Source organism: Onychostruthus taczanowskii, unplaced genomic scaffold, assembly GCF_017590055.1.
Source record: "Onychostruthus taczanowskii isolate IOZ18803 unplaced genomic scaffold, ASM1759005v1 scaffold51, whole genome shotgun sequence".
Taxonomy (NCBI): Eukaryota; Metazoa; Chordata; class Aves; order Passeriformes; family Passeridae; genus Onychostruthus; species Onychostruthus taczanowskii.
Genome location: NW_024502680.1, coordinates 6102176 through 6127754, shown reverse-complemented (window position 1 = coordinate 6127754; position 25579 = coordinate 6102176). Strand labels below are relative to the sequence as shown.

At 41.2% G+C, this 25579-nt stretch overlaps 1 protein-coding gene across 3 annotated transcripts in view; it reads left to right on the top strand.

Moving 5' to 3' along the window:
- STAG1 (stromal antigen 1) overlaps window positions 1-25579 on the top strand; it is a 158447-nt gene that overhangs the window by 93497 nt on the left and 39371 nt on the right. For all 3 annotated transcript variants that reach the window (XM_041416390.1, XM_041416392.1, XM_041416393.1), the window contains 6 exons: window positions 2343-2494; window positions 6983-7056; window positions 12584-12707; window positions 18341-18439; window positions 23051-23130; window positions 24881-24988. In XM_041416390.1, coding sequence (XP_041272324.1) covers window positions 2343-2494; window positions 6983-7056; window positions 12584-12707; window positions 18341-18439; window positions 23051-23130; window positions 24881-24988 — 637 coding nt within the window. The remainder of the gene's footprint in view (window positions 1-2342; window positions 2495-6982; window positions 7057-12583; window positions 12708-18340; window positions 18440-23050; window positions 23131-24880; window positions 24989-25579) is intronic.

The following is a 25579-nucleotide window of genomic DNA, read 5'->3' as shown; positions in this document are numbered from 1 at the left end:
TATTTTAGAGTATAAATTTATTCTAAAGAGGTATCAGGCAGTTGTATTATCAAAGAGTTTCCATTCACCAGAAAAGATAATCTGTGCCTTAAATTTGGGGAAGCATGAGGTTTGGGATTACTGGGCCATGGTTGTAGGGCTCCCTGTCTTCTGCCTGCAGCCACACCACCTTCAAGTGCAGCTGCCTCACCTAAGGAAAGCCTTGGCTGTATTATTAGTTAGAAATGGGCTTTCCTTGTGTATTTCATCACACCTATATGAGATGTCTCCTCTAAGAGGAATGAATTGCTCTCCACAAGGAACTATTTTTCTCAATTACAAAGCACTGCTGGAGTCACTGGCTTGGGTGTAGGTGTCTACAGCTGGTCATGTCAAGTGATAAGAAATCCATCTTATTATAAGGTTCACAGATCATACCAGATATTTGAAACTCTTACAGCAGACATTTGTCATAATCTGAATGTTTTTAGGGCCAGTATTTATTACTATTTAGTCTTTCCACAATCAGCCTCATACACATTTTTTCAGTTTCAAGTGTACCAATACTCAGTGTTAAACAAATACAAACAGAATTTATTTAAAATTTCATCATTTGTTATGAATCAAAGAAAGAGGCAGATTTCCAATGATATTGAAAAAATCTCCAGATATGAGTGGATTTTGAGTTTAAAACTGAAGCCCAAACCCTTCAACTCACAGTGACTGAACTCCTTTGGAAGCACATTCCCTTGTGTTCTTCACCATACTTAGCAATGGGATGGTAAAACCGTGAATTATGCAGGTTTGGAGTTTCCTCTTCAAATTCAGTATTCCAAGGTGAGCACTGTTTGAGCCTAGATAACCTGCTGGAAATCCATGCCTGTTATTCCCTTCCATCTGACGTTGTCTGCAGTTCTGGGTGGTTTTGATTTGCTGTTTGCTCAGACTGTGGCTGGTTGGTTCATAGGGAAGAGTTTATGGAGTGAGGTTTGCACTCTGGTCCCTGGGATTGATTGGTCCATCCCTGCATGGGGTGGATGTTTGGAAAGTATGAGGAGCTTGATTAAAAGACAGGAAACAGAAGCAGAATAACAGTTATTTCCCAAGACCTATGCTCCATAGAATAAAGAGTTTCCACTGTTTGGAATGGATTCTGTAGCTAGAAGCTTGCAGCAAGAATAAGCTGTGCTAAAGCTGAGGTTCATCACAACTGACTGCAGTTATTTCAGCCACTGCTGACTTCTTGCATTAATGACACATTTATCTAATATTGCATCACAGATGGGAGCTGCTGAAGATCTCAGGACTTACCAGTGACAGTACATGCTATTTATTTACTTACTTCCTTGTTTTAAGAAAGCTTGAGACTTTGCTTTGAGTCTACAAATTTCCTTCAAGCTGTTTTTAGCACATTTAATTGTGTTGCAGTCCCAAAGAGCAGAGGTCAGCATGATGCCATTGAGCTCAGTCTTGATAAAGTTTTTGAAAATCTACCTGTAGACTGGAATTTCTGAAGGAATGTTTGTAGGTCCTTGTTTTCAGTTTTCCTCTGTGCTAGTCAGTTGGAATGAGAGATGATTCGCTGTAGGAAGAAGTACCTGTAGGTTACCAGTTTTGAGCTATAACAGTGCAAATCCATCCATGTAGCCTCACTTCTCCATTTGTGTGGTTGCTTTTCTACCTTGAAGCAATGCTGCATATTTAGAGGAGCATGCAGAGAGGATGTGATAGTTTGTTGCATTATTTTGCTTTTTTTTCAATATTGTAAAATGTGTTGTACTATGTAACCATACAGAACCTGGGAAAGACCCTTATTAATGTTTTCTGTAAAAATAAATTTTAGCACCGAAAAGCAGACATGAACAATATCATATCCAGCATGTGTGAAAATAAAAATTGCATTTCTATATGGCTGTACAGCTGACTTTAGAGCAGTGTCAGACCTGCATTCGGAGAAGCTGTGCTGTGGTCCCTTGTGAACTGAGCCATCCTCAGCAGCCATTGGTTAAGGCCACCCTTAGTATGGAGCCATCTCTGCTAGCACTCTTCTCTGCAGAAATGGCTGTAACTCCCCAGCTGCTGCCTTCTTGGTGCCCTGAAGCTGCAGGCTCAGGTGTTGGCTCCCTGGTGCACTCAGAGTTTGTCTGGAGAAGACAGCAAGGAGCACTGCCTGCAGCTCAATGTGGGGACTCTGCTTTCTGACCATGGGCCAATGACCTGGGTGTTGCCTGAGTGGAAGTGCCTATCCAGATGGCTGTGCCAGGGTTGAGAGGCTTTTTGCTGTGAGTATAGATCTGCTGAGGAAATATTTTCTGAGCTCTGACTACAGGTAAAGAGTCATAATCTGTCTTGTGCCTTTGCAGCTATGAAGCTTATGACTGCTCTTGTGAATGTTGCCTTAAACCTGAGCATTCATCAGGACAATACACAGAGGCAGTATGAAGCTGAGAGAAACAAAATGATTGGCAAAAGAGCTAATGAAAGATTGGAGCTGCTGCTTCAGAAAAGAAAAGAGGCAAGTGAAAAGACAATTTTTTTTTTCCTGGTTCATGTGCATTCCCTCCAACAGAAAGCCCAGGGTGGTTTGTGACTCGAGTACCACAGTGAGAAAGAGCTTAGTTTTGCAGTGGTGTTCGTGTGATCTCAAGCAGACTACTTAAATCCTGTGCTGCCACATTCAGTTGAGTTTGTGGTGCTGTTCTGCATGCAGAGGAGAATTCTGTTCTCAAGCTTCTATGAATGACCAGGCAGGAAGAGTCTCAAACTGTAAGCAGTCACTGCTCTGGTGATGCAGAAAGATTCTGACAAGAGGATCACACGTTCCCTCCCTGCACTGCCCAGTTTTCCCCTTGATCATTGCAGTTATTCCACAGTGTCTCATTACTACTTCTTTTTTAGCTGCTTTCAGGAAACACTGTGGAGTTGAGGCTATAGCAGCTGTTCTCAGGGAGAAGGAGCTAGGGAGACATTAAAGTCGCCTTTAGTAAGTACCAGCCTGGCATTAGGTGAGAAAAACCATTAGAAGGTTGCTGTAATCATTCCTAAATAAAAGTATTATATCACAGGATATTGCAGTTTTAGAGGTGTACTTAAATTTAAAGATGATAAGTAGAAAATTAATACACATACATCCACACAAACATATTGTGTAAAGATGCCCAGTAAAACTCATAAGAGAAATTGAAAAATCAAAGTTTGTATTAGATTTAAATTTATGATTTTTAGTATATTAGTTTTGAATTTTCTCCACCACTGTTTTACTCTGTGGCAGTTAAGACTGTCTGGATGCTTTGCTTGTGTGCACCTTGAATTCCTTTAGGTGTAACTTTAACTCAGAATTGCTTGACTTTGTAGTGTTTGTCTGGGGATAATTACAATTACATATTTTTATTTTACCCCTATGTAGCACAACTTTATTTAGTTTTCATAATTCTTGAAAAGCGTGCATTAAGGTACAATGCAAGAACAATCTCTCCTGCCTAAACTGCAAGAGAAACATTTTAAATTAAATATTAAATTGCATGTGAGTTCTAAATAATTTTGAAAAGCAAAATAGCTGGAAGAAAGTTTGTATTCCACATTTGTTGATTGTTGCTTTGAATTTGCAGAGAACAAAGGCACTAATTGCACTGATTACCTTGGGCTGGTGTATTGTATTTGCTGGGCCCCCAGACAAAGGAAGGAATGATGAATCTGACTCCATGTTCTCAGAAGGCTAATTTATTATTTTATGATGCCATATTATATTAAAGAATACTATACTATACTTAAGAATATAGAAAGGATACTTACAGAAGGCTAAAAAGATAACAATGACAATTCGTGACTCCCTCTCCAGAGCCCAACACAGCTTGGCCCCAGTTGGCCACTGAGTCAAAACAACTCACAGCAGAAACCAATGAAACCATCACCTGTTGGATAAACAATCACCAACCACATTCCAAAGCAGCAAAACAGGAGAAGCAAATGAGATAAAATTGTTTTTCTTTTTCTTGGAGGCTTCTCAGCTTCCCATAAGAAAAATCCTGGGTGAAGGGATTCTTCCAGAGAATGTGAGTGCCACACTGGTGGCTCTGTGGCTGGGACTCCTCTGTGCCCGTTCCCCCAGCTGCCCTTGCAGAGCTGCAGTGCATCCTCTCTCTGGGGAGCTGTAGCAAGGATGCCCAGGCTGCACAGGGCTGGAGAGCCTTGGCAGGAGAAGGAGCCTTTCTTAGTCCTTTGGCTCTGTGTTCAGGGGCTCTCATCTCATTGCTCATGACAGCAATGCATTGCCTGGGAATTGCCGGATCGAGTATGTCCATGGGGTTAAGCACTCCAGGGGCACCTGGGCAGAAGAGATCTGTTAGGATTAAATGGCTTAATGCTCCATGGAAGGATTCCTGACATAATACTCTATATTCCCACTGTTTAAATACATTGAATTGACAGTGGCATTCTGTGCTGGCACTTCCTCACTTGATTCTTTGATGAAGTGCCATCCTAACAACCCCTCCTGAGCACATACATGTGCATGTGTTGGTCTTCATGAGCTGATAGAGGGACAGTTCACCAACTGAGTGTGGCAGGTTAGTCTGAAGCAGAGGAGATGGAGCACTTCCTGAAGTGTCTCATGCCATCATCTCCGGGCCTGGTGGGAGAGCCATGTATGGAGATCTGTCTTATCAATGAGATTTTCAGCTCAAGTGGAGGATTTATGTTGCAATATGTATGCCACAAAGCGGAGAAAGTTGTCTTTTTAGTATCTGTCCATAGTAATTCAAATTTTGTGCTTGTCATACATATCTTTTTGATCTTCCAAACCTACTTGCAGAGTCAACAAGAGAATGTTTCCCTCATTTTTTACCTCTGTTTAAGAGGGGGAGTGTTAAATCATTTTTGCTTTGGTAAGAGCAGGAATTCCAAGACACAGACGCTCTCTCAAGATACTTGAAGTTAAGCACTCAGATTCAAGTGTATGATTTAAAAAACTTGAAAGTGTAGAAAGCAGTTAGAGTTGCAGAGAATTCATTACTTGAATCTAAAATATATTTGAGAATTATATCCTTTAAATGTTAGTACACAGAGGTAAAAGCAATCTCACATGGACCTACTGAATCTCTGATTCTGCTTCCAGACCAGCTGTGCCCCAGCACCTGGATAGCTGTACCAGATGGTAATTTACCATGTTTATAGTGAACTGTAAATTCTGTGCAGAAGAAGAGGGAGGAAGCCATTTGTGCTATATCTTCATCTGTGCTGCTCAGGCCTGTACTGTGCTGCTTCACTTTGCACTCAGAGAGATGTCAAAGTACACTTTTTTCAGAATCCCAACTTTCTCATGGCTCAACAAGTCCATCTCTTCTACCTGTCTTCTATGATGTGGTTTTATACCAAGAAATCATTCCCTGAGTTCTCTGTGAGCTCTGGTAGCCTTTCAGGAAGCCTCCTGAGGCTTCTTGGTTCATTCCCATCCTCATTTTGCTGCACTAGGCTGTCTCTACCCCCATGTTGCTGTGGATGTTTCCCTGCCTGTGGCCTGTGGAGTCATCCAGTTGAGGAGTGATTAGGAACTCACAGTCCCCCTTGGGTTATGAATTCTCAAACAAGAATTTAGTCTGTGCATATTTGGGTTGAGCTGATGCTGCAAATAGTACTTTTCCCAGAGGCCATGTCTAAATATGCTTGGTTCATGTGTGCAGAGCTGATGTGGACCCAGCTCTTCCCTTGGTATATAATCCTTTTTACTGTGAAATTAGTTTCTTTGGCAGCCTTTTGGTAATTTAATCAAGAGTCCTCAATGCCTTGGTTTCTCCATGTGCAAAATTAAGACAGCACCTCCTTACACTTCAGCTTCACTCCCGGAGTTCTGAAGCTACTTCAGCTCATACCTGGAAGATGCAGTAGAAATATTTGGCTGAAAAATGGAAGCCCTTAGGTGAAAGTGTTTTAGAGCTCATGGCATGCAGGAGGTCAAACTAGCTGATCACAATTTTGCCTCTGGCTTTAAAACCTTTTATCTGTTAAACATATACATCCATAATTATACAGGTTTAATTATTTTATGCATATGTGCACTCCACCAGCAAGGCTCTGTTGTGGTTTTCCTACTGTGAGAGTGTGGGCAAATTTACATTCCCACATTGTGGCGCTGTGCTTGGACTGCAATGAACACCTTGATGGAAGAACGATGGCTGCTCCAAAAACTGATTGGATAAAATTGGTGTCATCTTATTAACAAAGCTGCATTTAGATGTAATTAAGTTATACTTAGTTTAGTACAAGGTCTGACAATATGAGAATACTGTAATTAATTCTAAGTTGTATTAACATATTAATTGACACAAGGTAAGCTTCCCATAATACTTGCAGAATGTGCTCATATTACCCAGGAGGTGAAAAGATTTTTAAGAAAATGCTCATATTTATAAAAGCATGCTCATAACACCTTTTCATTTGGAATTGGGTTTGGTTTCTTGCAAGCTAAGGCCTGGATGTCACAGGTGCTCTGGTCCTGGAAATCTTCCTGCTTCTGAAACCCAGTTATTGTGGGTGCTGAAGTTCAACTGACAGTCTTTTACTAAAGTTTGAGAATGTCTTCAACTCCTTTCCTTAAATAGAACATTAATTTTTTCAAACTAATCTGTCACTAGCTTTGTTTCTGCAGCTGTCATTCATTCAGCTCTGTTTCCCTGTGAACACAGCACTGCTGAAATTACTGCACACATTGTCTCTACTTCTCTCATTTTCACTAGCAAAAGTTTATGATCACTTCAAAGAACTAATTAGAGAGACTAAATTGATTTTTGTAGTGAATATTAATTTTCTTTCATTAAGATATTGCATATATAAGGTAAATAGTTGTATGTATATGCACACAATATAGGCATGTGCTGGAAAAGCAGAAGTTGTGAATTTACTCAAGCGCTCTTCCAAGGTCTTCTGAAGTTTCCCAGTAGGGAGTTGTAGAATACCAAATTATAATAAACAATGATCTTTTATTTATTTTGTGTTTTGTTTTTCACAGCTACAAGAAAACCAAGATGAAATCGAAAATATGATGAACTCTATTTTTAAGGGTATATTTGTTCATAGATACCGGTAAGAAAATGCATGTTCCAGTAGGCTCTGCTAACAGTGTGATCATAAGGAAAGTCAAGGGCAGCTTCTGGGTTGATTTTCTTCTGATGTAATATTGTAGATGCTGCAGGATCACTGTCAAAAACATTTGAAGTTATGGAAGAATATACAAATTGTAACCTCTATTAATTACTCAGTACAGCCATCCACACAACTTTAATTCAGTAGACAGCTTTAAAAGGTTGTGGGAGACATGGGCTTTGAATCTTTGCATTTTGAAAAGAAAAGTTGTCCATGCTGGGAGCACAAAAATTATATATCTTAAGAATAATCAAATAATTACTACATGTCATAGGCTAGCAGTTGTCCTCCAGCCTGCATTTCTTTTTGTATGTCTTGGGTATAAACAGCAAATTTGGAATATGGTTTACCAGAGAGTGGTAGTCTTTTAAAATAGATTTAGGGTTGTTGTGCGTCACAAGATGTCTCAGAGCATCTGCATCACCTTGGTGCAACCAGCTCTTTAAATGTTAATTGACTTGCTGAAATGAAAAGATAAAATTCCAGGGTACCAAACTATGCAATTAGCCTTTCAGATTTCAGCTCTGCTTTAAAAGTTTGTAATTGATGGAATCTTTTAGGAAAGCAGCAGGAAAAAAGGGAGTATGAGAAGAGAGTTAGAAGGTGAAGAGGAAACCATAGGCCAAAACCATTGGCCAGAGGGATGGATGATTGTAATTTGGAGAAAAGTACCCAGGAAACTGGGAAGGTGCTCGGGCTAACAGATGAGTGTGAGCACTACAGTGGGGTTGGAGAGTGTCTCCTCAGTACCTGAGCATGGAAAGAAAGTTCATGGTTTATGGCCAGGAAGCCTTGAGCTGCTTGGCAGCAGGAGGGATGGGTATGCAGAGCCAGCAGGTACATGATGTCCTAGATTAGTGTGGCACTCACACCATTTTGTAAGGAGAGCAGCTTTCATGGCATATGTAAAAAAGCTGAAGAAATTAAATTCTAAGAGTGTTTCCATTTTTATCCCTTCAGAACTTAGTGTATTATATGAAACAAAACATTGCTTTAAAATATCCTCTTAGTAGTTCATGTTCTTGTGTGGGATTGGGAAAAGACTCAGCCTTTTGGTGGTCTGCATTCGGGTGCTTTTGCTTTTTCTTTTGAAGTCTTCCTTTTGTAAAAAAGTTTATTTTCCTGCCTCCTTCCACCACTAGTAAAGATCTGATTTTGCCGATGTTGCTGTAAAAAAGGAGAGGCCAAATCAATAAACTCCATCCAAGCCCTTGAAAAAGGTGCCCATGGTGACCCTGTTAGACCTGTGGGGAATGGGCTGAAATCAGACAGGTGGTGGCACCACTTGTGCCACTGTTCAGAGGGGTCAGGAGGAATCTGTTGCCACTCTGCCCCCAGAGCCACCTGTGTGAGCTTGAGCTGTCCTTGACCTTTTGGGGAACCCCAAAGAGTCTCTTAACAACATACAGCAAACCACGAGTAATGGTTCACAACAGAGAGCACAGAGTGACACTCCTGCACTCACAGCTGGATGAGAAAATAGAGGGAAAATGTCTGTGTGAAAACCAGCTGACAACAAAGCCCAGGGGGGATAAAATGTAAAGGATTGTGAACTATTATCTGCTTTCATAACTTCTTAATTTCTTGAACCTTCCTTCTCTCAAATAGTTCAAATTATTTATAAACTTCACATGATTTTACAGGCCTTAGACCATGCACAAGTGGTGATGATTTCGAAAGAATATTATTTTAATTATTCTCAGAGAGTAAGTCCCATCCTTCAGTATGATTCAGACTCAGCCACAGTGATTCATGCTTAGTGACCTTTGTAGCTTAAATAACAAGTCCTTGACCTAAGTAAAACTCCCAAAACTGTTTCATTCAGAATGTGTCTTTTGACAAGTGTTGCAGGGAGATTACATCTTTCTGTAGATTGGCTTCCAATTTACTGGAAGATTTCAGTTCTTGCTTTTCTCATCAAGATTTAAAAAAAAATAAATTTGCAGAAATAGCTAAATAGTTTTCTAGGTTTAATGCTAGGTAGTGTGAACAGCAGATTTGGTCAAAGCTGACAACCACTCCAGCAACCCTGAGGAGCACACTGCTCTGCACCTGATATTTCCCAAATATCCATCAGAGACTCTGTGGCTCCAGTCCTGAATATGCTGGCCTTAATCACAATTCTTGTGTGTACTTTGGCATGAAAGGTACACTGAAGTGGCACTTGGAATGGCACTAGTAAAATCTGTTTCCTGACACTGTTGTGGTTTGTCCTAAGGTTTATGGGCCTGCCTTGTCAAGCCAAAATTTCAAAAGGAAATGCAGAATTTCTTACCTGAACCCCTTTTGTCAAATCCTTTCAGGAAAGAAGTTGCATCATGGAGGATCTCTTTACCCAGAGTAGGAACTTAGGCTGTGAATTGTGCTGCGAGTATTTTCATCTTGTAGACCTTTCTTTGCATTTTGTGCTGAAACAAGGGTTAAATATATTTCATGTATAAGATCTGTAGATGGCACATTAGTTTTCATCTCTGTGCTGGACCAGATTCTGTTTCTTTCTAGAAGCATTTGGCGAGTAATACAAGCTTACATCACTAATTTATGATAATAAATAATGCATTCATTATTCCAAAAACACTTCCAGTGCAGGTATAATTAGTATTTATATGTTCTTGTGTCATCTAGAAATAATGTGTATTTTCAAAAAGCTAAACAAATCATAGTGACCAGAAGCTAAAATGTATTTAACTGTATATTAACTAAATATTAGAAGAAAAGAATTATTGTTTAATGACAAGCCATTACCACATTAAAAGCAAAGGTTCAAAGATTTTTTTGGCTGTATTAAGTTTGATACAGCATTGTATGGGCATGGAGTCTGTGTTAATGATTCCTTCAGGAACACAAGTGATTCTGATCAGTGATAGTTGCCTGGAAGGTGATGTGGAGTGGGAAGTGGCATCTCACAAGTTCCCTGCTTCTCTGGCAGCTTGAGTCTGTTTGCTGGTCTCACATCCTTGATTCTGTCTCATTTTCAATTATACTGGAGATGTTAAATTGTTATTGTATTATATCTTCTATTAAGCTGAATAGCTTTCTTTTTTTTTTTTTTTTTTTTTTTAAAGTAGCAGCTTGGAGTGAGTGTCTGTAGTGCTGAGGGATCCCTGAGAAGACTTTTGAATCAAGAAGCAGTTTTTCACTTTGCCTAGGGAAGCTTGAATGCACTCTTAGAGAAAACATGATTTTTCCTGCTTTTTGGCTGGCGGTGATGCATGATTAAATAGTTGTTGACATTTAGGTTCTTTTTGGGATTGCCATTAAATCCTTCCAAATCCTCTACAGTTAGTAAATTTATAAGGTGGTGAAATAACTTACTTGGATGTGAGGACTCAGGCTGTCATCCCCTAGTAAGAATGTTTTCCTCACTACTTTGTGTTGCTGGAGATGTGGCTCCCCGTTTTTTCTTGATTTATGTTTACTAGTCTTTTAGTTTTTCTGTAAGTCTTGCATTTGTCCACCTATATTTTGCTTTTAAAATAGTTTACAAGTAAATCCATGTAAGAGAATTGCTAACCTAATTAAACACACACACACATATGTTTGTGAGTGTGTGACTATAGTCATAGTTTAAACTAAAACTTGTCTTCATTATGGCTGCCTTTCCCATAAGGAACACAGTTTTTAACCCTTGAGTGTGATATTTAGCACGTTGGTCCTTACACTACTTAAACCTGTTTGAGAAATCCCTGGTAGGAGGAACTTGTTTGATGCCCTGCCCTGCTCCTAATGCACCTTGTCTCCATTGTGGATTGCCCCTTACCTTGGTTCTGAGGGAACAGAGGCTTCAGGAGGCTGGACAGACCAGGTTTACTGATGCTGTTGGGAAGTTGTTAAAATTAATGTTTCTCAAAAGCAGAGAGAGACAATGGCAGTGGTTTGGTGGCATTTCACACAGGTGTCCCCCTCATGTTATTGCATTAAATGCATTACATGCTGTTTATACTTTCCTGCTGTTACAGCAGTACAGTTTCCTCCCTGCAAGTTCAATTCAAACACTGAGACCTGCCTGGAGAAGTTCCCCTGGCCACGTGTGATGCTGGGCTTGGTTCATGGTCCCTGTGGGACCTGGGGTTCCAGCTCAGGGTCTGCAAAGTCAGGGGCAGGACAAGGGCACTGGATCAGCTGGGACAGCGTGCAGGAGGAAAGTACATACTTACAGTATGGAGTCACCAGGGGCTTGCTGCTCTGGGTTAGGGCTATGAACCTGTGCAGTGTCTTGAGCACGTATGGAGTCACCAGGGGCTTGCTGCTCTGGGTTAGGGCAGTGTCTTGAGCAGAAAAGTGAGTGCATTTTATTTGTATTTTGTAAAATTGATTACTTTCAGAACAGTGCAATTTTTCATTTTTGCAAATATTCTCTTGCTTGAAGCTTGGAAATTTTATTTCCTTCCCATAAATTAAATTTCATTTTGGGGCTCTGTTGGTCTGGTTTAGAATTAAATTGATGTTTATTACTTTTCCAAAAAGATTTTTTTTTTCATAAAAATACAAAACAAGGGTCTCAATTACAAGCAAGTTCCAGTGTTTGCAAAGCACCAGACATTCCCTTCTTCTGTGCAGTTACTCTTTGTGTTCTTCTTGTATTACAGCTGAAATTTGGAACTGTGAGGCAGTGCCAGCTGGAGTGGCACAAGTGATTTCTCATGGTAACAGATGTCCCAGAGATGGAATTACTGAAGGGACAGATGGCCCCCATCCCTTTTCTCGTTGTTTCATTATTAGTAAAGATGCCATGCTCCATGTCAGGCAGGCAGGAAAGTGCCAATCAGATGGAAAGCATTTCCATCCTGGTCTCCTTAGGTGACCTCTCCAGTTTCCTGCCACCCCTCCTCACTAAGCAGTTGATAAGTCTGCCTGAGATATGTCTTTGCTGACTTGCCACAGTCAGAATGTAGGATAAAAGCAGGAAAATGGGAAGAAACCAATGCTGAAGTGCAAATCTCTCATGGATTTTGTTGTAGGGGTGTTCATGGGGGATATGAAATGAGATCTCTTTGTGTAGCAAATTCCATTGTGCTCCTCTGGCAGGTGCCTTTGGCTAAACCAAATAGCTTCTTCCACCTTGCAATGGTTCTGCACCTCAAGCTGGAGACAGCTGGGCTGCAAAGCAAATGTCAGTGATGCTGTTTCAGAAATGATTGCCCAGAGGAGGTTTGTAGCTTGGGTTCATAATTCTCTTTGAAAAAAGAGAGGTTAAAGATGGAGTGATAGACTAAGAAGCAAACTAGGGTGAGAATTTCTTTACATAGAGGAAATGTAGGAGCATCTATAAACACTGAAATTACTAGATCAGTGAGTTCAAGGATGTACAGGAACATCAGTGAGATGGCAGTAAGAACAGTGACAGGCCTCACTTAGTGAGGTTCATGACCAGTAAAAGCAAAATATTATAGCTATGGCAATGGGAATAAGAAGGATATTTGTCTGTAATGTGGCTAATCCTTGTTCTTTTCTTTTTCTGTATTAGTGATGCTATTGCTGAAATTAGAGCTGTCTGTATTGAAGAAATTGGTGTCTGGATGAAAATGTACAGTGATGCCTTCCTGAATGATAGTTATTTAAAATATGTTGGTTGGACACTACATGACAGGGTGAGTATTGTGTATTCCCACACACAGCAGAGTACACTGGAGGCAGCTGCTGCTGTGCTGCCCAGCACAGCGTTATCCTTGGCTTACAAAGAGGTTTTCTGTTTCCTCACCTGGTATCTTTCAATCAGGTCACTTCCAGGTATTGGCTTCAATTAGGAGACAGTACTCCCAGTCTGCTGCTCTGTGTGCTTTTCATGTGGTCAGTCTCTGATGAAGTATCTTGACAGAAATCCTTCCATGGGGCTTTTCTGTTGATTACAAGAGAAAGAGAAGTCTCTTCAGAGCATCCTTGAGAGCCTCTGTGTCTGAAGCAGAACGGAAGAGGGATTTCCATGTGTCTTCCATTTACATTGCCCAAAGGTTAGAGGAAAAAGATCTCTGGGTCCTGAATAGACACCGCTGGTTCCACAACCATGTTCCACGAGTGAAGTGCTCATCAGTTCACTGTCCCTTTCTTCCTTTTCAAGGTTCTCTGTAGCTTTTTCTTCAGAAAAATGTTGAAACACCAGATAGAAGGAAAAGAGGTGCTTTTCTGACTCAGTAGAGTTCTTAGTACTGGTGGTATCCACCTAGTTCTTGCAGCAAGAGGAGCCCATTGTGGGTGCTGACAGAGGACTTTGCACTTCTGCCTGGGGACTTTTGTACACCAGCACTGGCTGTGCTCCCACCCCCACAAAACCACTGGAATCACTTGTTTTACTCTAAGCTCCCTTGCTAACGCTATCCAAGGAATACAACTTACAGTACTGTTGAAATGCTCATCAAATTCCAGCATCCTGATTCAGACTATTCTCCTTTTCTAGGAGCATTGGTGGAAAAAAATTGTCAGTCTGCAAGTTCATTTAGATTACTTGCATAACTGATAGTTAACAGCTGATTCTTGAAAAATATTACTTTTTCAGTAATTTCAAACATCATGTTAATATTTAGGATCTGACTTGGTCACTCTTGTGCTGAATTCTGAACAACATGAGTCATGCAGATGTTGGCTTTCACTAATGATAGAAGTCAGCTGCTGCTGCTGGTTCTTTTAACTACAGCTGCCAGGAATCTGCCTCTTGCCTTCATTTGGATGAGCAGTTGACTTGTTAAGAGTATCCTCTAGACATGGGATTTCTTTCCAAACCTGTAGTTCTCAAGCTTTCCCTTTATAAATTTCCCCAAACTATTACATTAGATCTCATTGGGCAAAACTTGGTCAGGGGGAAGATCCTGCTTACTGCTCCCATGAACCATGGCCACTGTCTGCCCCAGAGCCACTGCACTGTGTCTCAGTGAATACTGGACATGGAAACACAGCCAAGGCAGTGCCTGGAGGGACAGAACTGCTGCTCTGTGTCCCTTGTTGGTGACAATGCTGTGCCTCACAAGTTGCCATGCTCCAGGAGGAGACATCACTGTTCAAGTTGGCAAACCAGTGGGGATGTTAGCTCAGGTTGGAGGATTGGGATTTAAGGTGTGTGGAGGGCTTTGTTTTACTAGGACTCATAATTTAAATAAATTATTCCTTGAATAATTGCAGTGGATTTTTGGGAGCACATTCTAAACTTTGTAGAACATTTCCACAAGGTAGCACCTCCGGAATGTAGTGGGGCTGCACTTCACAGCTCTCAGCCCCCTCCTAGTGTCTTTGAAGTCCATCCATTTCTCACATCACTCCCTTTACCCATCTGTGGAATCTCACACTCTCATCTGTCACATCCAGCAATTTCTCATATCATGTGCAGTATTTTCTCACACCCTCTTCTGTTAGTTTAACCTCAGGCCAGGGTCTAGTCATCTGCCTGCAGCCTTAACACGTGTTTATACCCCAGCTTTTTTAAAAATCAACATGTTCTTTCAATAACAGAGAAATTTTGAATTACAGTGTTAGGATAAAAAACTAGGCCATTTGGTCCAGGCACAGCAGAATTCTATCAGACTGCTCTTCCTCTGCTTCATAAATTTTTTTTGTTGCAGGCCACAGAAGTACCCTGGGGTTCTAAGTCTTTAAATCACTAATGTGTTTAATGTCCCAGTCCACCTGATAGGTGGTGGGGTTTTATTGATGTTGTGGATGTGTCATCTACAGAGTGAGACAGACTGTAGGTAGAATGGGGAAGAGTCTGGGGCAGGTGTCAAGTAATGAAAGGGGAGGAGAGACATTTTGGAAAGCACAGAAAAAGGGTGGAGATGCAATAGGAAGAATATATTGGAAAAAGATGGAGTAAGAGCCAACTGAAAATGCAAAGCCTCCAGAAGTACAAGATCCCTTAACAGCATGGTTTTCATTGGCACCGCCTGAAAAAACTGCCAGCTGGTACCCACGTTTCTTGATTTTGCTTTGCTTTGATCAGGAGATAATTTTTGCTATAATTGGTATTTAAAAAATGAAGGCTGAGGCAATAGCCATAAGCTATTTTCACTTCACATGAGCAGCAGTCACCCCAAGATTATTAATTTCTCTCTAAGTTTGCTGCTGCAGAAAGGAGAGAGCAGTGCAGGAGATTCCTGAGCAGTTTCATAATCTACTTCAGAAGACATACAAATTAAACCACAGGGAAGAACAGTTCTTACACTTCTTTGTAGTAGCTCCAACGTAGTCTTTCAGAGGTAGAATACAAAAGTTTAGTGGAAAATCCTTCTATTTTGTATGTTAATCATGTCTCCCAGATTTCAAACAAATGTCTATAGGGATTTTTGGTTTTTATAGATTCTCATTTGAATGGTGCTTTCAAGTTTTGCCTTTCTCTGCTTTTAAGCATCTTTTTTATTCCCATGTATCTTGGAGCATAAATAAAAGTGTATAAACTATGATATAATGGCATTAAAAAACCCTCTTGAAAATAGAAGTGTTAAATTAGACTGTTCTGTCTTGTCACCTACTTCATTGATGTGTGGAACTGTTTTGAAACCGTAATTGTCTCTAGATACCTGGACAGTCATGGTTCTTAAAACCAGTTCCTAACACACAAGAACATGCTTTTTTCTTTCTTTGCATTCCTCTTACTTTATTTATTGTCTATTTCTGTGGAGAGGATGAACCCAGGGTCCTCTGGAACAGATGTTCCTCTTGTGCTTGACCTCCTAATTAATTAATTAATGAATTAGGTAAATAAGTTCTCTCTTAGTTTACTAAGTGTCTTGCTGACCTTCCTGTCCATCCCTGTTTGCAGCTTTTATGCTGGCATGTTTCTTAAGAATCACCCTAACAAGCATTCCCACCCAATTACTTCCTTGCTAGAAGGTGTTAGGGATGTTCAAAGCTCCTGTGAGCTGGATGATTCTCACAGTTATGAAGAGCCATCTCGTGTGTGGTGTTGAGGGTCTGTGGCACATTGCTGCTCCTCCACTCTGGACTGGAGTGCATCCACACACACCTTCACCCTGCCCTTCTTTGCTTCCTGTCCAGCTCACTGCCCTTTAGGCTTCCCGGGGCATTCCTGCCACTCATCTTCACTGACTTTGTGTTAAAACCTCCTTACCAGGATTAGCAAGCTGATGTGCAGGAGCTCTTCCCTCTCCAAAGAGGTGAATTCCATCCTTGACCAACAGTTTAAAAGACAAACTCAGATAAAGTCCTCCTTCATCATTCTTCTGCCAGAGGAGCAGTCATTTCCAGGGTTTGCCTCTGTGTCTCCTGGTCCTGCTGCTACCCAGAGGGACCAGATGTAACATAACCTTTCTCTCTCTCTTCCTCACCTGCTCCTGCAGTCCCTTCTCCTCAGATCTGGTCCAGGACACTTTGGTTAGGGCCTGGCTGCAGTTGTCAGGCAGAGCATGCAAGGAGCCATACAAGGAGCCTGTGCTCAGGGTGTGGTTCCTGCCTTCCTGGCTCCATTTGCTGGCTTGAGCTTTTCAGAGAGCCCAGTACAGGGCCTGGACTGAGCTCTGGGACCATGGATCCATGGAGTCTGGGGAAGTCTCCAAGGGCTTTGGGCTCTATGGGCCCAAACAGTCTGAGCCTGCTTTGCCCAGGTCTCGGGTCCCATTGTGGGTGAGTTTTCCATTCGGCAGTGGGCTCACAGGTAGGACAGGCTCCAGTGCAGCTGTAAATAGAGCTGCTGCCTTACTGTGCCTTACAGTGCTCACGCGGGCCAGAACTGACCTGGTCCTGATCCTCGGGCTCAGTGAGCTGAGGCCATCAGAGGCCCATGTCCTGTGAGTGGTGATGACTCCAGACATCCTGGGCATTCTGAGCACCACACAGCAGAGGAGGACATCCTTTCTGGTACTGCCACATAGGTGCTATTAAAAAAAGAATGTCAAGCAGCATTTCTCTGGGCTTTTTTAGCAGCTGATCACATTCATGTAATTTTTCTTCAAGAAAGTTCTTTTCTGTACCTTGAAAGAGCCTATGTCATATCCCTTTAAACGTACCTTACACCTCATTGACTTTCTCTGGAGTGGTAGTCAGAAAGATCCCTAGAAGAGAGCACGACTGCTCAGAGACTCCTCATGGATATAGAGAGATGATTTCTCAGGAACAGTTGTTTTTCATGGAAGTTCTTCGGGAAACCCAGCTTCTGTGCTGCTTTTGTGTTCTATTTCAAATTTTGAAATAGGTGTGAAGGAGGAAAGAAACTTTAAAATTTGGATTTCTATCTTCTGCTTTTATGTCAGTCTGTGAATGTTCTTTCAGTTTTTAATGTGATCACTTTCTAAGTACAGACTGGATTCTGGAATAGACAGTTTCAGAAATTAAGCCCTCTGGGTATGGATTTTTATTGATGAAGTTCAATAGTTCATTTTAGTTCTTGAGCAACTTAAGGCCTTTAAGCAACTTAAGGCAGTGAACTCTACAGAGTACATTTGAGTAGATTTGTGTTTATAACCTTTTGGCTATCCACAAATATTTTACAGCAAGAATCTATAGTTTGCCAATATGGTGCAGTTGAGTTGCCCACTTGCAGCACAGGGGATTCAGTCCCTCTCTTCATCAGCAGTGTTCCTGCAGGACACAAGCCTTCATCCACAGGCCCTGTCCTGTGATGCCCACATTTCCTGCTGCAGCCCACAGACCAAAGCAGTCCCCAGCAGTTGGGAATGAGCTTCTGCCACCAGCACAGCTCAGGCACAGGGACACAAGCCACCCTTCTTCCCACGGGCTCCTCGGGCTGTGGCTCAGATGTGTTGTTCCTGTGGCAGCAGCCTGCTCCCCACTGGAGGATCTCTCACCTTCTGCATCCTTCAGCCTGTGCTGTCCTGCTGTGAGAGAAGGAATGTAAAACCCGTGGGGGTAACAAATGCAGCGTGTGTGCTCTGTGTCCCCACGAGCTGTCAGCCGTGGGCCTGTGGGCTCCTTCCTGAAGACAAACAGCCACACTGCCTGCACCAAGTACCTGGACATCCGACATCCTTATTTTGGATTTACTTGTTGCATTCTTTATCTTTTTGTGGAGTCACTTGAAAGGGAAGCACTAACAGACATATAAGTGATGGCCCATTAGTTCTTTCGTTATGCAAATAGGAAGAAATTTAACATTGTAGGTGACTGCATGTGGATTTTGGTTTTTAGTAAATTGCAAATTGGCTTTGGTCATTTGCATAAGATTTTAAGTGTACATTAAGCAAATTACAGTATTATGTTTTTTAATATTCATGTGCATTTGGTTGAAGTATTCTGACAGCTAATCTCAGTGTTTTTTATTTAGCAAGGTGAAGTGAGGTTGAAGTGTTTGAAAGCTCTTCAGAGTCTGTATACCAACAGAGAGTTGTTTCCCAAACTGGAGCTGTTCACTAATAGATTCAAGGTAAGAGGAAATGCAGTTTTTGGAAGGAGGACAGAAAGTAAAAGTGTCATCATCCTGTTGTGGTCTTAGAGTCATGTCTATTAAGAATGAACTCATTAGATTGTGACAAGGCTTGTAACTGCACTACTGAAACTGTGTTACTGAATGCTGAAATTAAGCCAAATCCATTTCACAGGGTTTATGTTGGGAGATTTGTCAGACTTAGCCAGGATGATTATTTGTCTGTATGTGTTATTTATAGCTTATATATTGTCCTTATTCAATCTGCCTGTACTTAGTTAATTTTAGATTTATTGATTTTAAAGGATGTATACTAACACAATCTAAAATGTAGCTGAAAGTAGCAGCCTGTAATGAAAGATTGTTTGTTATGCAGCTTTTTTAGCTCAATATGTGCTTGTGTTTGGAGGGACAGTCACCTGGATGTGCATCACAGTCCTCTATGCAGTGAACTGGCCTTGCTGCAGAACAGGAGTTCACATTGTGCTTCCAAGCCCCTTGAGCCACATTGGCCCTTCAGGAGAGAAGTGTTGGGGCAATATTTCATGGGGTTTTTATTAGCACAAACTTTTTGTGTAATATCTGGATAAGAATGTGGCTGTTAATTCACTTTGTGGTCTGACTGTTTTATTGTACAAGTGAACTATCTGGAGAGATGGGTGTGGAAAAACTGTCCCTGCTCTTGTTTGGATGCCTGCTGAGGGGAGCGTTCAGGCACTGCCACATGTCAGCTGCTGCCTCTCCCCGTGGCTTTTGTGTTCTGCAGAATACACAACTGTGGGAAAAGCTACCCCCAAGGAAAGACTCATTTATCTCATTTAAATCTTTATTAGAATGCTGATGAAAAGATTTGTTTAGAAAAGAAACAGAGCTGACTGGTTTATTTTAACTTAAATCATTATTATAATGCTGATTAAAAATTCTGTTTAGAAAAGTGGAGATTTACATATTTATAAATACTCTGCACAAGACTTAAACTTCTCCCTGTAGATTCTCCCTGTATGAAAACAGTTTATAAAAACATGATAATCCGCTTTTTTCCACATTCACTTGAGATACAGAAAAAAGATGCTTAACCTGCAATAAGCCTAGATATTAAGGAAGGCTTTTTTTCCAAAATTATAATTATATAATAGAGCAGACTCTTTATTAATAGTCTTCTTCATTTAAGGTAACAGTCTTAAAGGGCAGATAAAATAAATGTCTACCAGAAATGAACTACATATAGTTGACTAAAGTAGGAGATAAGACTTGATCATTTTAAGACACTACTTAAGGGCCTGCATTCTTCTAATTTTATAAAGCCAGTTTCTTGCACTGTTGCAGTAAAGACAAAATTTCCCCTTATAGGAGAGAACCTGGTAAAGAGGATTAGACTCAGTTATTCTCTAATGCCTCCAATAAGTCTGCTTTGCTTTATCCTCACAGGACAACCAGAAAAATGGACCCTCCAACTCTGCTGATTTTCCTGTTCCCTCTGTGCTGATTTAGATTTATTTATATTTGCTGCTTCTGTAATTCCATTTTTTAAAAGATTGTCACTAAAGCTCTCATGGGCTTTTGTGTGCTGAATGCTTCTTTGTCATGATCCCATAATTTGTAAGGGAAAAGGCTGCTTTGAGGCTGAATTGTCCCATGCACCTGCAAAACTTTCAGGATAATTGGAGACAGTTTGGGCAATAGTTACTCTGTAATGTACTCCAGAAAACTACAGGGACATGAAACCTCTAAATACATCCTGCTTTTCACAGCACAGACAATTCTCTTAAAGGAAGCTAGGTTAGCCTGTGCATTGCTGCTTGGCTTGGAATGGTACAAGGAGTTTTCATTTCTGTCAAAGAGGTTCAGAAGGAAGGGAGCCTTGCTAGGAGTTCATCTTTCTTCTGTCCTATAAAAGTTGGTTTTACTACAGAAATATCTATCATTATGAAATAAAACAGAGGAAAAGGTGTGCTCAAAGTCTCTGGGAGCCTAGAGAACAGATTTCTTTAACGTAATGATTAATCACTTTCAGTTTCTGCCACATCAAGAGAACAAAAAGCTGGCATGGCCCAAATGCCTGCACTTGGATTTACAGCTGTGCTGTCAGGGATGTGGCCTTTGGCACCAGGATGGAGCAAAGTTCCAAATTAATGCTTTTTGAATCTCTGATACATTAGCTAAATGTCTTGCCACCACAGACTCTACCACCACCTCTTTGAAAAATAATTGACCTAACTGCCATTTTCAGTTCCATGGCTGCTTATTTATATTTTTTCATCAGAATTTAATCGACCTGCACAGTTCAGCTGGTGTTCAGTTCAATCCATTCAAACTGAGAGAAATCTCTCTAGAGGTCTTCTAGCTGTTTAAAGAATAAATTAATTTGATCCAGAGTGCCTTGTGCTGGGTGTTAATATTTTTTCTCCTTCCAGAGAGCTGTGACAAGGATGTGATCCTTTCCCTTTTTCACAAAAAAATGCCTGTTCTTTCCAGCATTTGTGTTTCTAAGAGGAGATGATATGCTGGAAAATAAGCTTTGTCCATCAAAACAAAAATTTGCCCATCAGAGAGAAGACTTCTGTTTTCCATCAAGAAGTCCTGTCTGATACAGACATTAACTGACCCCATATGGAAAAACTGTGAATTAACTCCTCTGCAGGCAGTGCCAGATCCCTCATCCCTCACCCTGTGCTGTCTCCACAGCCTGGGAGCACAAGGAGAGATTGGCTCTTCAGTCTGCTTTGTTCACAGACTAATATAGAATGGAATACTTCAGAGACACTCAGAATTAGTATTTCAGCTTAAAAATTCAGATCTGTGCCCTGTTCTCCTGCTGTACAATGGCACAGGGAATCTCTGTAAAGGCAGATTGAGCAGATAGGTGTTGGAACTTCCTCAGCCACTGCAGTTACACCTTCAGAGGCACTGGGGGTGTGAGTCTTGCTGGGGAAGCTCTTGGGGCCTGGCTGGCAGGTGCCACCACACAGAGGTGCTGGCCCCAGGGCAGAAAATTACACATCCATGCTGTTTATTTTAAGCCTGATATTTTTGGGGACCAGTCTTGTAGGATAAGGAAACCTTCTCACGTTGGTTGGTTTCAAAGTCCGAAAGGACTCCAGATTCAGAGGGTACCTCCTGCTCTGTGGACAGGAGAGAGGATTCCCTCCCTGAGGTATCCTGGGCTGTAAGATAAACTCTGAGAGAATACATGAAATTCCACTAAGACATTTAAGATCAGGATCTCTGGCTGTTCTTTCTCATGGTGCTGTTATTGCTGTTCCTTGGCCAGGACCTTAGGAAAAGTTGACAGCAGTTTTTTTGTCTTGTTTATAACAGTCTATCCTCTGTGGAAAGTTGTTTTTTTGGGTCTCTTCATGGCCTTCTCATAGGCTTTGAAACTGTTTAGATCTACATGAAATGTATCAAATTCTCCAGGAGCTTAATAGTGATTGACAGAGGCTCCTTCAGTCACAGTGACAAGAAGTGTCTCTGCAGACTTGGTTTTGTTGGGAAGTAACAACTGAGACAGCCATTATACATTTTTTAAGTACTGATCTGAAATTTCTGTATTGAAATAAACATCAGTTTCTTGATGTTTGCCTTCAGCCCTTAAATGCATGGAATGGTAGAGAAGAAAGGTGAAAACGTTTCTTTTGCTCTGGTTTGTTCTGGCTTTCACTGGTGTTGCTTTACACTTCCCTTGTTTCTTTTCCAGTTCCTGATTTCTATTTTTTCATATCCTAAAATGTCATAGAGTACCTACTCCTTGCTGAAGCAGGTTAAGCCAGCGAAATCAAGTTTTATTTTCAGATGGCCTGATTTCTCTACAGTAACTTGCTCAGTCAAGCAAAGAGCACTGAGACATACTGCATTTTTATGGCTGGATGGAAATTCTCCCCAGACAGGAAGGACAACATACACCAATCACAGCTATTTTTGCCAGTAAGCAAATGGAACCTAAGGAGAAAGAAACCCTTAAAAGACTTCTCATAGCTACAGGGTCCTTAGAAGTTAGAAAATCATTAGATTTGACAGGAGAATGATGTACTTGTCTCCATTAGAAAGAGTATGAGAAATGCAAAATCAAACCATGGAATTCCCCACTTTCCTGGAGAAGCTCTGTAGTGTAATTCTTGAGATCTGCTTCAAACCTTGAGATATAGACAGGGAAAAGGTCACAACTTTACAGGCAACCTGCAGATGCATGATCTCAGGTGTGATTTTCTTCACGTTTCCATGTATGCAGCATTCCTTCCTCTGAAATTATTTGGTTTCAGGGGAATGAAGTGGGGCAGGTTTTCTGCTTCATTCTGTCCAACCCAAGTATGTGACTTTTCAGGAAAGACCTGTTAAATTGATCCAACCCAGAACAGTGCTGTAGCTCCCAAGTCTCTTCCCTCCCTTTCTGGCAAACACACAAGGATAAGGACTGTTGAAGCAGTTGTCCTTTTGTTATAGCTCACAGCTAAGTGGTACATTAAAAGGTTGGGTAATATTGAGGGGCTCTCATCGTCAGCATGTGGTTGAAACATCTTTCTCCCCTGCAGTATTTCTTTTGTAACCTGTAGAATTTTCCATCTGCTGGCCTTGCTGTGTTTGTGCCTGTGACTGACCTCAGTTGCCTTGCAGGACCGCATTGTGTCCATGACCCTGGACAAGGAGTACGATGTCGCTGTGGAAGCCATTCGATTGGTCACGCTCATCCTCCAGTGAGTGCTGCTCCAACCCCTGCACTCCCTTGGAAAGTTCCCTAAACCACTACCATTTGAGTGACTTGAGTGCTGTGCTTGTGTATTGAAGTGAATGTGCTACTTTACACTTAGTAGGAAGGTGAACTGAACATATAATATGGACATGAAGCTAAAGTTAGGTATTTCATTTCATGGAAATGTAGGAGGCAAAGTGTAAGAATGTGTGGATGTTTTGGAGCCATTAGTGCATCCATTGTGTGGAACAATGCCAAAGGGCATTTCTACCTTTTGCCAAGGGCAGAACAACTGTCCTCCCAAAATGAATGGCTGTGGGTTACACTTGCTAGGGTAACTCCAGCAGTAACACAGATCCAGTGTAGGGAGAGTTGATTGATTTCCTGACACAGCTGAAAAGAGTCACGTGGAAGGACACCTGCTTCCAGGCTTTTCCATGTGGGGATGCAATGGGTCACCTGAGGTAAGCATCACCTCAGACATCCTCCCACATGCTGATGTGGAAACAGCCTGTCCCCAGCAGCCTCATGAGCGTGCACCTGGAGGGGCACTGCCAGGCTTTTATAATATGTTTATTAAAAGCTGTATGAAAGAATGTCTGGTTTACAAGCACATGCAGAGAATTTTTGCTTCATATTTTATATCCAGTGGCTCCACTTTGAAGAATGTTTTTGGACATGCAGAATTTGGACAAAAGATTGCAATAGTCTTTCCTTAGTAACAAAGTCTAGACTTCAGCTTTTTATTTATGGGTCACTCTGTTTTAAAGAGATTAGAATTGTAATGTTAGCAAGATATGAAATCTTGCATCTGCTGTTGTATTACTGTTATATTTTTAAAGTAAATATAACAAATATGATCTGAAATGTCATGCAGAGCACGTCTTCCCTGTATTATTAGCAATTTTTGGGAACACAATAAGTTGTAAGGTCAAAAATTACCCAGTGCACTTTTTTTTTCCTGCTTTGCTTTTGGTTGCCCATTGAAAGCACAGGAAATACTAAATGCATTTAGCACCAGAAGAGGCTGGGTCAGCTTGAAGAGCACAGGGCAATATTCTGGCAGGTAGGAATTCCAGAAAGGTGTCTGGAACAGTCCTGATGGGGAATGACCAATTAAAATAATGTCTAGTATGAAGCCAAATGATTTAGAGTCCTGGTACATAAATGTTTCTGATGGATGCCAACTAAACAAGGATGGAGGTAATATCCAGGTTGTGAGAGTGCTGGTATTTTTATATCATTTTTGCTAACATTCTGGGACAGGCTGCCCAGGGAAGAATTCAAAAGTGGGGACATGGATTAGCGGTGAACACAGAGGGCACAGGTTAATGGTTGGACTCAATGAGCATGGAGGTCCTTCCCAACCTAAAGGATTCTGTGATTCCAGGTTTTTAGTTTATGATGTTTGATGAGTGTTTGGCATCTTGCAGTATGTGAATGGAAGTCTGTGTGATGGTCTAAGGAATAAGCAAGGGAGGGTTTGTATGCAGTCATTCTGATCTTTTAATACTATTTTATGTCTACATTGATAAAACGGGGGAAAGGAAATCAGAGAAACTTCCGGTCTTACAGGCCCTTTAAATACCTCTGTATTTTCAAGTTGAACCAAAGGTCCTTGAAGTCATTGTTCAACTATGTGGCATTTTGTGGGAAGTGAACCAACCTTGCAGCTGTCCCAAGTGAGCTGTGGGAGGTGAGGGAATGGAGATGAAACCTCTGCTGTAGCTGAGGTGTTACTGTGACTCTTTCAGTGGGAGCGAGGAGGCTCTGTCCAATGAAGACTGCGAGAATGTTTATCACCTGGTGTACTCAGCACACCGGCCTGTGGCAGTAGCAGCTGGGGAATTCCTCCACAAAAAGTAAGTCATCGATTGCCCTGGAATAAGACCAATTTTGTGAATGCTTCCTAGAAAGGTAACATCAAAAAGCAAAGAAGCAGTGGAGTGAAATATCCCAATTTAGCAAATCAGGTATTTCATTTAAAACAGAGACTATATTCTCTTGTTTAAACAAGATCTGAGAACTTGAAGAAACTGAATGTACATTTTTCTTGCTCTGCAGTTCAGATAACATTTCCCAACTCCTTCAGGGTTAAATATACAAAGGCTGCACAAACTTCTGAAGTTGGTTTAAGTCCTGCAGCACTTGCTGAATTCCTGGTGTGGTAAGATACATATATTGGGCTTGTAGTCTGGGCTGATCTACCTGATACATCAACAGTCATAATTTCTAGCAAGTTTTAAGCCAGTTTATTTCTCTGTTGTGAACTTGGGAGGTTTTTATGTAGCAATAACTATAAAAATTTGTTTCTAAACTCACTGTCTCCTCCTGAAAATATATTCCATTATGAGTTTACAACTTTCATGTCCACACTATGCCAAGGGACATGAACCAGTTTTTCTATGGATGTGAGTCACACCACCTCAGTAACCAGGGCATTGCCACATCAT